The sequence below is a fragment of the Jaculus jaculus genome, chromosome X, assembly GCF_020740685.1.
Source record: "Jaculus jaculus isolate mJacJac1 chromosome X, mJacJac1.mat.Y.cur, whole genome shotgun sequence".
NCBI classification, from domain to species: domain Eukaryota; kingdom Metazoa; phylum Chordata; class Mammalia; order Rodentia; family Dipodidae; genus Jaculus; species Jaculus jaculus.
This window is the reverse complement of record NC_059125.1, coordinates 76,868,173-76,882,063: the sequence shown is the minus strand read 5'-3', so window position 1 is coordinate 76,882,063 and position 13,891 is coordinate 76,868,173. Positions and strand designations below refer to the sequence as shown.

General features: G+C 33.2%; 1 protein-coding gene across 5 annotated transcripts in view; it reads right to left on the bottom strand.

Annotated features, from left to right (window-relative positions):
* Dach2 (dachshund family transcription factor 2) overlaps positions 1 to 13,891 on the bottom strand; it is a 556,554-nt gene that overhangs the window by 24,120 nt on the left and 518,543 nt on the right. For 3 of the 5 annotated variants that reach the window (XM_045140992.1, XM_045140996.1, XM_045140994.1), the window contains one exon: positions 4 to 182. In XM_045140992.1, coding sequence (XP_044996927.1) covers positions 4 to 182 — 179 coding nt within the window. The remainder of the gene's footprint in view (positions 1 to 3; positions 183 to 13,891) is intronic. The other 2 variants (XM_045140993.1, XM_045140995.1) reach the window with 1 other exon arrangement.

Here is a 13,891-nt window from a genome sequence, read left to right as displayed (position 1 = left end):
TACATTTATTTTGTTTATAGAAATATTGTTGACCTGAATGTTGGTCAACAGAGTCTCCACAGAAGATAGACTATCAGCAAAAATGAATGGTCCCGGGAATCCAGGAGGCAACGCCTGTCCAGGAGTTAATTGAATCTTGTCCAAGGGTGACTTCATCATTGGAATTTGAACTGGTACCTCTTCTGCAAATATAAAATTAATGTTATAAGGTACACAAATTAACAGCTGAAATATTTCACCAAATCACATTTTATAGTCATCTTTATTGATTTTGTTCCTAAAATTAAATGATGGACATTCATAATCAGAGGTCTTCAGCTGCCTGTTACTTCTCAAAATGAATGATTTCCTATAGAATTCATGAAAATTACACATGTATTGTTAAAGAAGCATGAAATCTGAAGAAATTAATTTAAAAGATATACAACTGACATATGTTTATGAATATACATTAGCTGGAGAATCAGACCACCTCCTTGAAATGCATAAGCTGGCTTTACTTTTCTTCAATATCTTTCTTCCTTCCTTCATTATTAACAGCTTTATTGGTGTATAACTTACATACAATAAAATTCACTTACTTTAACTGCACAACAAAATTTCTTCATTGATTATTTTAGTTTGCTTCTGAAGTTTTGACTTTGCTACATGGTTTGTTGAAATAGAAACATACATGTGGCATTTTGGTAGTGGATCCATTCATTTTGCATTTTATTTTTAAGGTTTAATATGTGTAGCATGTATCAGCAGTCCTTTTTATTGATGAATAATACTTCCTTCTGTAAATATACTACATCTAGTGTTAATATGCCAGTAACTCTAATATTTAAACATTAACTACATACTAGAAATGTGAATTCATTCTAGTGTTAATGTTATTATTTAATGATTCTTTCCAGTTTCATATACAGAGATATCAATATATTTTTCCACTAAAATATTTCAGATTTGTTTTAGAAAGGTACATCAAACTCTAAAGGAAATTTCCTGATACCTTTTAAATCTTAACTATTTGTTTATCTACTTGAATTCTGGCTACCATTCTCTTATATGATATACCTACACCATATATCATAGTTTCTCTGTATCTGATACAAAAATGGACATACTATCCCATTATTCTTTTTAGTACAGAAATCTATGATGGTTACCTTGTTGGAATTGTCTATCAGAAAAATTTAAAAACAGAGTATATTGATCATAGACACAAAATACATGTGTTTTATACAATACCCCTATAATTTTATTACCATAATATTTAGGCATTTAATATTAATATTCAAAATTAATCCTAACCTCTTTTGAGGGGGATGAGACAGGGTTGGATTATATAGCTCAGGCTATCCTCAAATACTCTATCCTTCTGCCTCAGTGTCCCACGTTTTAGAGTGTTAGGATTATAGGCATATAACCAGCTATCCATAACATCTTATAGAATCCTAATCTTTTTTTCCTTCCTTCCTTCCTTCCTTCCTTCCTTCCTTCCTTCCTTCCTTCCTTCCTTCCTTCCTTCCTTCCTTCCCTTCTGCCTGTTCTCTCTCCCTACTTCCATCTTTCTCTCCTTCTCTCCCTCCCTCCCTCTCTCAAATAGATTTGAAAGGACTATAGTATTTAGAGGGAATTAATAAGTTATTACAAAGTCTGTGAACCTATTCACATACACACCATCTACATGTCTTCTTTTGAAATGTTTTTAGTGAAAATAAATTCTAAATCCTAAAACAAGACTTAGCCAGCATGTCTAATTATTTTAGTATTCATGTCATAACAATTAGACCAGAAACGTTAAGCTTTACTTGTCTTGTTTGTTATTTGTATTTGTATAACTTTTTATTGTTTTCACATGAGTTCAGTCATTAGGTGCAAGACTTAATAATCAATCAATATTTCTAATAGCTAGAGAAGTTTTACACCTTTACATTAATGATTATAAATCTAAAGCATCAATTTATGTAGGCTGAAAGACCTAATTTTTTTTACAAAATAAACTGCTATAGAGAATTGACTTCCTGCTAATTTAGAGACAATATTATATTTCCCCTGAATAAATATTTTGTTTTAGACTTTTTTAAAATTAGAGGACTTCTTGTCATCTATTACTCCACGCAGATAACTTCAATAGTAAGCCTCTAAAAGTTATTTCTTCTTAAAAGACAAGCAATATATTCAGCATGTATAAAACAAAATTAAAACTATGTTAAAACCACTAGAAGTCTTATAAAATTTGAAGATGAAATAAATAACATTAAATTGCCTGAAAGGAAAATTACTATTGATTATGAAGACAGGTTGCATGGTCTATGGTTTGTAATGCTGCTATACAGTAGATTGAAGTTTCAAAATAGTATTACTCTTCTTTAAAGAGATAGACACAGCTGAATTAGGTGTTGCTTGCTGCAGTGAGGATCAAATGCAAAAGGGATCATATTTCATCACACCTAGTCAGTACCAGGAAAATAAATAGAAATATAAGAGGCATGCAGGCAATGATTCATTTTGATAATCTGGCCCAAGAGAGACACATAGAGACAGCACACAGATCTAAGCTTCTACCAAAAGACAAATAGGACACAGAGGGTGGGAACTTGGATGACAGTGTAGCAGAGGTCACATCGATTTTCAGGAGCAGTTTTCACACAGATGAGATAACCCTGGACTCTATTTGGACCATTGTTCATATCCTTCCTGTCCCACAAGCAATAAATTTCCTAGTCCTAGAAAAAGGGCAGTAAAGATGAAGAATCCTACTTATGACTTGTTATGATTAAGTTTCTGTGTTAACCAAACTTGCTTTTCAGATCAAGGTCACATTGCATGATAAGGTTTGTAATAGCCAAAGTCTAGTGGAAGTGTATTATGTTTTTGTGTATATGAGTAGTAACTGTCAAAGTATTCATCAGGACTTTTTGTGATTTTAAATAACACAAATGAATAATAAATCCATTCAAAGTTGATTTGAAGCTTGTAATAGGTCCTCACATTTTAATCCATCTACATTTTCTCAGAGTTTAAATAAATGCCCTGTTATGTAGAAATTTGTTAGGTAGGCTCGAGAAAGCCTAATTATGAATAAAATTGAAAAAGAGATGTGCTAGAAATATACATTGTCAGTTAAGAGTATCTCTTTTTAATCCTAGGAGAAAGGGTTTTGATGGAATATTTTGCTTTAAGATTGGTATTCAAAATGTATAGATTAAAACTTTTATCAGCACATATAATGCAATGGTATAAGCTAAAATATAAAGATAAGACAACCGCTATTTACTCAAGGACATGAGCACAGTCTCCATTTATTGAAGCAAAGTGGAGACTGCTTTTATTGAGCCTGTTACCTAAACCTTCAACACTTTATAATAGCACTTGGCAATCCACTCATAGAAGAAGCATTTTAATTTCTTGTTTATGGCACAGATGAATAGATGGGAAAGTTGTCAAGAATATTATTTGTAGCAAGAAAAGGATAAATATATGGTAAAGTATCTTTAAAGTCAAGGCTGCTAGAAATATTTCAGATAATTCCAGTTTTTATTCTACCAATCTTTTGGGAAGTTGTGTTTTCCCCCCTTGGGCTTTGAGAATTGTGATAGAGGAATAGAAATTGAACAAGGCTGACTCAAAGAGGACTGTAAAATTGCAGATACCTACCAGGTCATCAGTTTGATTCTTTAACAAGTAAATTATATTCCATTATTTGATTTGAGAGTGTTCCCTTAAATACAGATGACCTAAGGGACTCTCCTTTGTCGAAGTCATTAGTATTACATTCAGCACAAGAAAGACACCTGCTTCCCTCTTCCTAACTGGGGAAAAATAACAACAACCAACTACTGTATCATGATGTAACCTGCATGAATATAAGGCAGAGTTCAAAATTTCAGTTGAACAATGACTCATTAAGTGTTGTCATCAACCATGGAAAAGAAAAACTTGGACATCACTTCTTTAAGGAGATTAAATACAATATTTCAAAAAAAACCTCAATAACCAAAATATTCACACAAGAATGCACAGCTAGCAACCTGTGAAAGTGAGATATAATGCTGCAAAAATCAAATCTGATCATGTTTTACTTTAGATCTTCATATTTACAATTTGGAATAACATTCTCTTTTACAAAGTCTGAGTTAGAATTAAACTATCTTGCAGATTACGTTATTCTAAGAGCCAATTTTAGGCATACTAAAATTGGGCTTGGCAGAATGATAAGTTTTTTATTAAGGAACTGGGACATTATTTTAGAAAAAATATATCTAATTTACAGAAGTGGACAATTCAACATGTTTGTGTGGTGTATACTGCTAAGGGCCTCCAGGAATTCAAAGACATGACTTTGTGTGGCAGACAGTATCAGTCTGCTAAGATAAATTTCCAAACCGCACAGTTATGGAAGGAGTGATATTCATTGAAGGTTGTAGATCCAGAGGAAGTTCCATAATGGCAGAAGAAGTAGGGGCCTGCTAAAGGACAAAGCATAATGAGAAAAGCCCCAAGCCAAAAAACCCAAAAACCATATCACCCACAAGCACACCTAGGAATTTCAGGTGGAACTCAGGCACTCTGCATATCTTTAGATTGGAATTGCAAGTACACCACCACACCTTAGGGCTGCGCACTAAGATCCACCCAGTGATATCTCCTCTGGCCAGGTAGCTGGAAATTTAAGAATATTTAATAAAACTCCTGAATCTATTGGGCTATATTTATTCAAACTACCACAGTCTGGGAAAAAAATTGAATTGCCTATGTCCTTTCTTTTGTTGTTAGCATACAAATAATTAGGATTCATCTTGGTGGTATTAAAACAAATTTTGTTTTTTATTCCTTCTTCTACTTCTACACATACCCTCTCCCCTTCAGTGAGATATCCCAGGCTCAGAAAGACAAAAATAAGATGTTCTGTCATATATGGTAACCCTGACTTTTAATGTTTATGTATGGAAATAGGGAGATCCAAGAGCAAGTATATGGAATGAAACTAGATAGGGAGAACATTAGAGGGGGACAAGAGGAGACAAGAAAGCAGGGAGGACAAAAGGTAATCTAGGTTCTTTCTAACTGAAGAGTGGTCATACTGTCTTTAGAATTATATTCCACAGAACCTCCACCAGAGATTTGTGATGCTAAAAAGGGGAAAAAGTATTAGAGAATTACTTTTCATAAACATTAGGCTAAACTGTGTAAAACAGCTTCCCTTAAAGCAATAGCTATAAGATACATTTCAAGGTGCCCTGTGAAAACTGACTTTCAGATAAAATCCTAATAATTTCAATATGAATATTCACCAAAATATTCCATGGACCATCTCTATAAACATTATTTTTCAATTATGTGAAAGTCAGATTTCAGAGACTGTAGTTCTCTTTTTTATTTGCTAAATGTTTTAAAAGCAGAATATCTTGGAATCTTTAAAATTCTAATTATCAATTGTTTTGATGATTGAGCATCACACACATGTGTTGAAAGATCACACTATGAATATGTGGTTATGATTTGTAAATTAACACATGCAACAATCTATCTCTAAATAATAGCATGTGTTAAGTGTCAAGAGAGGGTGGCAGATTCTGTAGTGAAGAGATAAAGATACTTGAATTTGAATGCCACAGTATTGCATACACACTTTGTGGCTTGATCCCTCTTATTAAGTTTTGCAAGACCTTGGGAGTGTTATTCCACCTGTCAGTGCCTCACTTTCCTATCTACAATGTTAGAGCAATAGTAATATTTGCCTGACAGTGTTGTTGTATAGATTAATTAGCTACTATTTGTAAACTTCACTGAAAAATGTTTGACCAGAAGTAATTGCAATGAATATACTTTTTAAAATAAATAGGGATTGATTATTTCCAGACAAGAATGAGGGGAAGATAATAATCTTTATGATGTAAACAACTACTATACCTTCTGAAATATCACATTCAGAAATACCTTTTTCTTGCTGACAATGGGATAATATGACTGTCTTTGATACACATTTAGTTAGGTTGATGTTATTTTCCCAGTAATGGAAGGTTGAAGAGACATCGGTCAGTGGTTTGAAACTGGGGGACATTTTGCTGCTCAAAGGACATTTGCCAATAACTGCAGACTATATTGGTTGTCAAAGACTGGAACTGAAGGAGTAGAGAGGAAAGAAGCCTGCTACTGTCATCTAGTGGTAGAGCACAGCATACTGCAAGATGTCCTAAAAGTCACAGGACTACCCTCCTCACTTCCACAGCAAAGTAGAAGGGTTTGAGTAAGAACCTAATGTTATGAACTGGTCATAATGAAATCCATTGCAATTATAAGCTAATTAAAACTAATAAAAACTATCTGTCCAAATGTCAATACTCCTTGGTAATCAATATTCTAGAGTTATATACAGGGTAACCTCAAAAGAATTGATAGTCAATTGCATCTTCTTTTCTAAGCTAAATGTCTCCTATATATTAATAAGCTTAACAAGAAAATAATGTTCAAATCAGTGACTTGGAACTAATAAAGTGCCATATAAGTTTGCTTTAGAATGGATATAGGTTTAAATTTCTGTCACAACCTTTGTTACTTTTACAACTGTCACCTTAGTAGTAAAACCTATCATTTTCATTCATTCTCTATAACATTGTAGCCTACACCCCTCCATCTCTGCCACTTTTATATGCTTTCTTATGCAATTTGTACCACAGTATGAATCAAAATATTTGTATTACATATTATATTTGATTAGAATATAACTCTATATGAAATCAAGGCCATTGGTTTTAATTTACTGACTGCTGCCAGCAGGATACATAACACAAACTATGTTATCTCCTTGAAGTGATTGTGGATACATAGACTAATAATATAAAACCCATTTAAGATTTCTAACCATTGTATTGAGTATATTGTTTCTACTTAAAAAGACCAGACTGTATATGACTATATAATTTAAAAATGGATTTGCAAATATGTGGTTGGAAGAAGGAAAAATGGTAGAACTATACTGTTTCTGCTGTACTATAGTTTCTAAACAATGAGCAATTCTGTAAATAGTGTGAAAAACGAAGTTTTGTAATTTTGAATAATGCATATACTGTTGGTATAGAATGTTTATCTTACATTTATTGAACTTGTCTACATACCAATATCTTTGAGGAAAAATAAAATGACCAGTAAAGAACTATTCTAGCACACATATCTACTTCTTGTCTCTGAGATAATCTATTATTGTATAATAAATAAAGCAAACCTGTTTGTTTTGAAGTATCTATAGCTCTTATAAAGCCTAGAAATAAAGGATGAAGGTACAGAACAGACCAAAGTTTCAAATACAGTAGTAAGATTTGACCTGCACCTGCAAGAACATTATTGATACAAACAACTAGAGTATTAGAATCATATACAAATTCCTTGTTTGGAAAGAAGAGAATATTTCATGAGTGAAGTAGTAATAATATTATCACCTATATCATAAACTGGCAAATCTGAGACAGGATTGGAATAGAAATAATGTGCAAAAGAGATGTTTTAAGAAATCTATTTCAGCTGGACGGCAGGTAAAGGCGTTCATTTCTATCAATTAGTTGGCCTTTTCACTTATATTGTTTTTTTTTCATCCTGCTTTATTGGATATAATGCCCTCAGGGCTACAATATACACTTGCATTTAGCCATAGGGACTTCATTCATCTGTCTGACTATAGAGGCTGTAAAGCAGATTTCTCATCTTGCTTCTTTGCCAGGAGATGTACAATCATTTTCATCAAGTAGGGAATAACACCTTTCTTAATCTGGTACAAATCAAGAAGCAAAATTTATTACTCTGGCTAGGCAATTCAGGTGTCAACTTCAAAGTCACTGTTTTTTTCCCATTTAGTTAACATATGAGTACAGAGGGTTAGTGATAGGTAAAGGGGGTGGGTTATTAATCAACCTCCCTGCAGCAGTGGTTCTCAAGCATAGGGATGACGGGCATGACTTAGAAAAATACATTTCCTGGTTGCTATGTTTTTGATTCAGTAAGTCTGCAGCCTGGCCTGGGAAAATGAATTTCTTATGAATCTAATTGATGCTGATGCTGATGCTGCTGGTATGGTAAGCCCATTTTAGAAACCAATGTGCTATAGAAATGACTTTTAAAAAGTTTGAGATACAGACTAGAATTTTACCTAAACCTGAAAGAACACACACAATTAAAGATAAACAACCGGGCTGGAGAGATGGCTTAGCGGTTAAGCCTAAGGACCGCAGTTAGAGGCTCGATTCCCCAGGACCCACGTTAGTCAGATGCACAAGGGGACGCACGGGTCCGGAGTTTGTTTGCAGTGGCTAGAAGCCCTGGTGCTCCCATTCTCTCTCTCTTCCTCTCTCCCTCTCCCTCTCTTTCTCTCTCTCTCTGCCTCTTTCTTTCTCTGTTGCTTTCAAATAAATAAAAATAAAAACAAAAAAATAAATAAATAAAGAGATAAACAACCAAACACCATTGGAGACATATATAAGTTATTTGTTGAAAATGATTAATATTATTTCCCACAACACTAAACGTTTATTATTTAGAACTCAAGAAATCACTCAAAATGAAAACTAACTTTAGGAATTTCCAAGCTTCCAAAATTACATAAAAGCAAGGAGGACCAATTCTTCAAATGATTTAGAGATTATAAAAAGTCATTTAGGGGCTGGAAAGATGGCTTAGCTGTTAAGCCTGAGAAGCCTAAGGACCCAGGTTCAATTCCCCATGACCCAGGTAAGCCAGATGCACAAGGTGGCGCATGCATCTGGAGTACATTTACAGTGGCTGAATGTGGGGACGTGCCCATTCTCTCTTCCTCTCTCTCTCTCTCTCTCTCTATCTCTGCTTCTTTCTCTCTCAAATAAATAAAATAAAATAAATACAAAACTTTTAAAAAAGTTATTTAGGTTGTAATATATAATGTAAAAACAATACATTTTTCTTTATTAAATAACTGATCAATTAATAAATCAAATGGGTCTATAAATATTTTAGATTATATTTACTTATATCCAATAAAATGAAAAAAGGGCAGGGGCTATTTTGGTACAAGATTAAAAACTAAAATTTAAAAGAATAAATCTAAGCAGTGATTCAAAATCAGGATGTCTTTGTTAGGGAAAATTTGATAAGAATAGTCCATGCAACAATCTACAGATCTTTACCTCTTATAAATGTTCTAATGGGAACCACATAAATAAATATACACATTTATCCATACATCCATGCATAAATCTTATCTTTCCCTCATGGGTGTATTTACAATAGTTTTTACATTTCTACAACATCAATCACATAAAAAAATGATATGGTATGGTATTCCCCCTCTGTCTCTATTTCAGTGTCCTATTTATAGAACAGGAAGCAGTACCTCAAAGTGTTTATGGAAGGTTTTGATGAAAAAAAAAAAACTGAAGTAGAAGTATTTAGCATGATAATTAAAATTTAGTAGACCCTTAATAAAGATTCACTGAATCTGAAACATTGCCATTTCTACATACATTGTTCAGAAAGAATTGCACTAGATATATACTGATTGCAGGTTTTTTCCTGCGACAATGCCTTGTTTAGATTTCTTGTAGTAAATTAAGTGCAGGTCCTAGTGGTCAGTATTACAACAAATTAGAGCTTACTAGCATTGTAATTTGCTTTCCCAATATGCAGACAAAAACCCTGTGCTTCTTGCAAGTAATCTCAACAAAGGTAGTTGCAAGACTTTAGAATCAATCATGTTATTTGGGCTTTAATTTCCTTTAGATTTAATTGCAGCTACATTTTTATTCTCATAGAGACTTCTAAGTTTAAGGCAAGGGTGTTTTGTATTAAGAATAGAAGAAAATGTACCTTATTTTTTTCCTGCCAAATTTGGCCTTATTTTATTAATGTTGATATTAGTTCACTGGCTATTGGTTACTAATATTAATGGATCTCTATGGAACAGCAGATGTTGAAGCAAAGACACTACAGACATTTTTTTTCTTTCCTTAACAACATGGTACTTGAGGATTTTTTTTATCATCTTCAGTCAAAAGAGCTTTATTTTGAAATAAAAATCTCAAATATAAAGCAGAATTATATCCATATCCATGCAGAGACACAGAGACTACACTATAGAAGCTAGTATAGAGTTGTTTGGTCTGCAAATATGATTCTTTATAATATATATTTACTAAAGATGCATACTATCCTTCAAAACTGGAAATAAGGAGATAACAGGAAATGGTGATGTACTTATATAATTCTATCACCAGGGATGGTGCTCATACTGAGAAGACGATCACAAGTGTGAGGCTCACCTGAGCTACATAGTAAGAAGTGGTCTGATACTTGTTTTTTGAGAAAAGGAAATTGCATAATCAGTTCTCAAATCTCAGTGATATGTTGTATCAAAATGAATATATGCATACTCAGTCAATGATAGTGTTTGTGGTGTGCACAGATACATGTGTGTTTAGTGTGTGTGTATGTCTGTATACACATGGGAATGTGTGTGCATGCGGAGGTCAAAGTTTGATGTCAAGTGTCTTCCTCAATTGCTCACCACCTTACATTTTTGACACAGGACCTTTCCTTGAACACAGAGCTCACCAGTTTGTTTAGACTACCTAGCTAGAAAGTCTCAGGATGAACAATGTATTCTTCCATATCTGCTTTTCACATGGGTGCTAAGGATTCAAACTCAGGTCCTCATGATTATGTGGCAAGTGTTTTACTGATTTAGCAATCTCCACATCCAAGTAGATATTTTTACAATTTATTTTATGCAAGTTCCTAGAAAAGTTTATACATAATATATAATCAAAATAGTGTGACATTGTCTATTTCTATGAATGGTTAAGCATTTTGAATTGGGTAAGAAAAATCTTATAATATGAAGAAAGGAAAATAAACAGAATATTTAAAATTAATATATACTACCTAATATCTTTCAGTAATACCAGGCTTGAACACATCACCAAATATTTCTGAGCTAGATTCCAGTTCCTCTATACATTTTAATTATTCATTGTTTTGGATAATGAACTGTAAGAACAGACATCATAGCATTTGTATTCACTGAAGTTATATTCAATTTAGCATCACTTGTTAGCCATTCCTGTTTGTTCTGTATGTATTCTCACTTGCTTTGACTGACCTTAAGGAACATGTCTCCTTCACCTGAGCAGCTGGGTCTATCCAGCTCCCTTACAAATGGTCATTTTCCTAATACTGCTTGATCACTAGGGAAGATCACTTTGCTCACTGCCTTGTCACATCCCACCCATTATTCAGTTCATATTTGTCATTTTTTCCAGTGTGAATGTCTCAATATTATAGTTTTTTACACAGAATTGAAATTATCCCCTGTAATGGTTTTCTTCTTACTTCCAGCTGAAATTCCTGCAAAATCTTCCATAATAAACCTATTCTTTCCAAGCACAAACAATATTACAATTTATTAGAATTTACCTTAAAAATCATGTCACAATTTAACTTCATCTACCACAGTTTTTGTGTTGTAAGCAAACTTACTGGAGAGTAAAAGGTAATTCCAATATGCCACCTATGTTTGAGCATTGCTGTGTGTTGCTTTCCTACTTTAGTTACAAATTCCTTATCTGGATACTTATAATGCATATTCTCCCTCTCCCCAATTTGCCTATGAAGTTGACTCTGCTAAGCAAAATTTTATTGAAATCCCAACCATCTTCCAAAGTTTGGGATACATTCAGGCTGTACTTTTAGGTCACAAGTTATTATTTCTCATTTACTTTGCTATGTAATCAAACATGCTATAAAGGGAATATTTTACTATTATGCCATGTTTAGACTTCACACATATTAAATACATATCACCATTGAAACCCAAAAGTAAACCTTGTTAGTTGTAAAATATCTATAATAAATTAAAGGTATAAAATAGGAACATTTTAGGTCAATTGTAAAATAAGAATGGCACAAAAACTATTCTTAATGACCTGGCATTCATTTGGGTACACTGTGCATATCCATTGAAAGTTGTATTCTCTGTTCAAATGTATCCTATCTTTCTGAAATATTGTTTATATATGAGCAAATAAAAGGTATGTACATAATACATATAGAAAACTATAAAGCTGATGGAAATATATTTTTCCATGGTATTTAAGCACTGGGAAAAAAATCAATCATGGGACAAAATGTTTTTCTGTAAACATATTAAAAGCCTTATAAAGACAATGTCCTCCCAATAGTATCTTATAAGGAATTTTAAGATTGATAACAGTCTTGTTATATTTCAAAGCTCAAATTCTTCAATTTTTTCTAATATTTATAGTCCTGGCTCTTTAAATTTTTAAAGGCTTTGAGAACTATTCAATCAGTATGCTACTATGATAATAAATAATCTTGCTGTCAGTTTGAAATATTACAACATTTTCTAAAATGAAGTCACAACATGCACTAACCTGTTAGCATAAGCTGTATTCTTTCTACACAAAGTACAAATAATTTTAATAATTTCATTAATACATCACATTTTACATGATCAAATGTCCTCTGAACTTTGTGTATGCATAAAATATCCAGTGTGCGTAAGAATACTTTAGAGATTAAAGTGATAAAGGTGCTGGAATCCTACATTTGGGACTTAAGGAGCAAAAATTTGACAGTAATGATTTGTTTATAACCTTTCTTTTAGTTTTCAAAACATCTTAATAATTACTTAAGATTTTTAAATTTTTTTGTTTATTTATTTATTTGAGAGTGACAAAGAGAGAGAGAAAGTGGCAGATAGATAGATAGAGAATGGGCATGCCAGGGCCTCCAGCCACTGCAAAGGACCTCCAGCGTGCCCCCCTTGTGTGTCTGGTTAACGTGGGTCCTGGGGAATTGAGCCTAGAACCCAGGTCCTCAGGCTTGACAGGCAAGTGCTTAGCGGTTAAGCCATCTCTCCAGCCCAAGATTTAAGATTTTTATTAGGGTAAATTATCTTCAAAAAGGGTGAAGGAGATCGACACAGAAAACAATCAACTCCTACCAAATCAGATATCCAGAGACCCAGAAGCCCCAACACCTCATCACTGAAGCAGACCAAAAAACGAACCCAACATGGCTCAGGGAAATTTTGCGGAAGAGGGGGAGGAAAGAATGTCAGAGCCATATGTTGGGTCATGATATGCAGAGACATTTCTCTTACCCATAACTGTGGGCTAACTCCACACCCATATACCTCAACAAGGAGGAGCCAGGGGGAGGGTGCAGGACATGGATGAGCCTAACAATGGTACCAAATTGACTGTATTCACTGAGTGAAAAACTAATTAATAAAAGAAATAAATAAATTAAAAATTAAACAACTTTTGTGTGAGAATCAATAGGGTGGTAGTGGGGTTAAGAATGATGATGCTATGTGTAAATGTGTGTGTGTGTGTGTGTGTGTGTGTGTGTGTGTGAGTGTGCATGTATTTCCCTCTCATGTCATTCAAGATAAACTAAAATTCCACTTTCATATCTTATTTTATTCCTAACATGTCATCTAAGTTTTTTAAAAGTATTTTATAAAGCTTATTATTTATTTATTTATTTATTTATTAGAGAGAGAAGGAGAGAGAGTGAGAATGGGTGCACCTTAACCACTAAGCCATCTCTCCAGCCCTCATTTTTTATTTAATAAAATTTGCAATAATTAAATGCAAAACATTCCACAATTGCTTATTGTTCAGCTAGTCTTTTTTGAGTTAGATTAAGCCTGACAAATATTTCATAAACACAAATTATTCCTCTGTCTCTTACATACATTTAAATTTCTGAATAAATTAAAGGCACAGTACCATTTTGTTTATATTTACTAGCTAAAAAAATTATAAGTAAAGTCTAGTTTACTTTTAGCAGCTATATTTAAATTTATCTCTAGTCTTGCACTTCCAACATTGTATTGCACACTTGTTCTATGGAA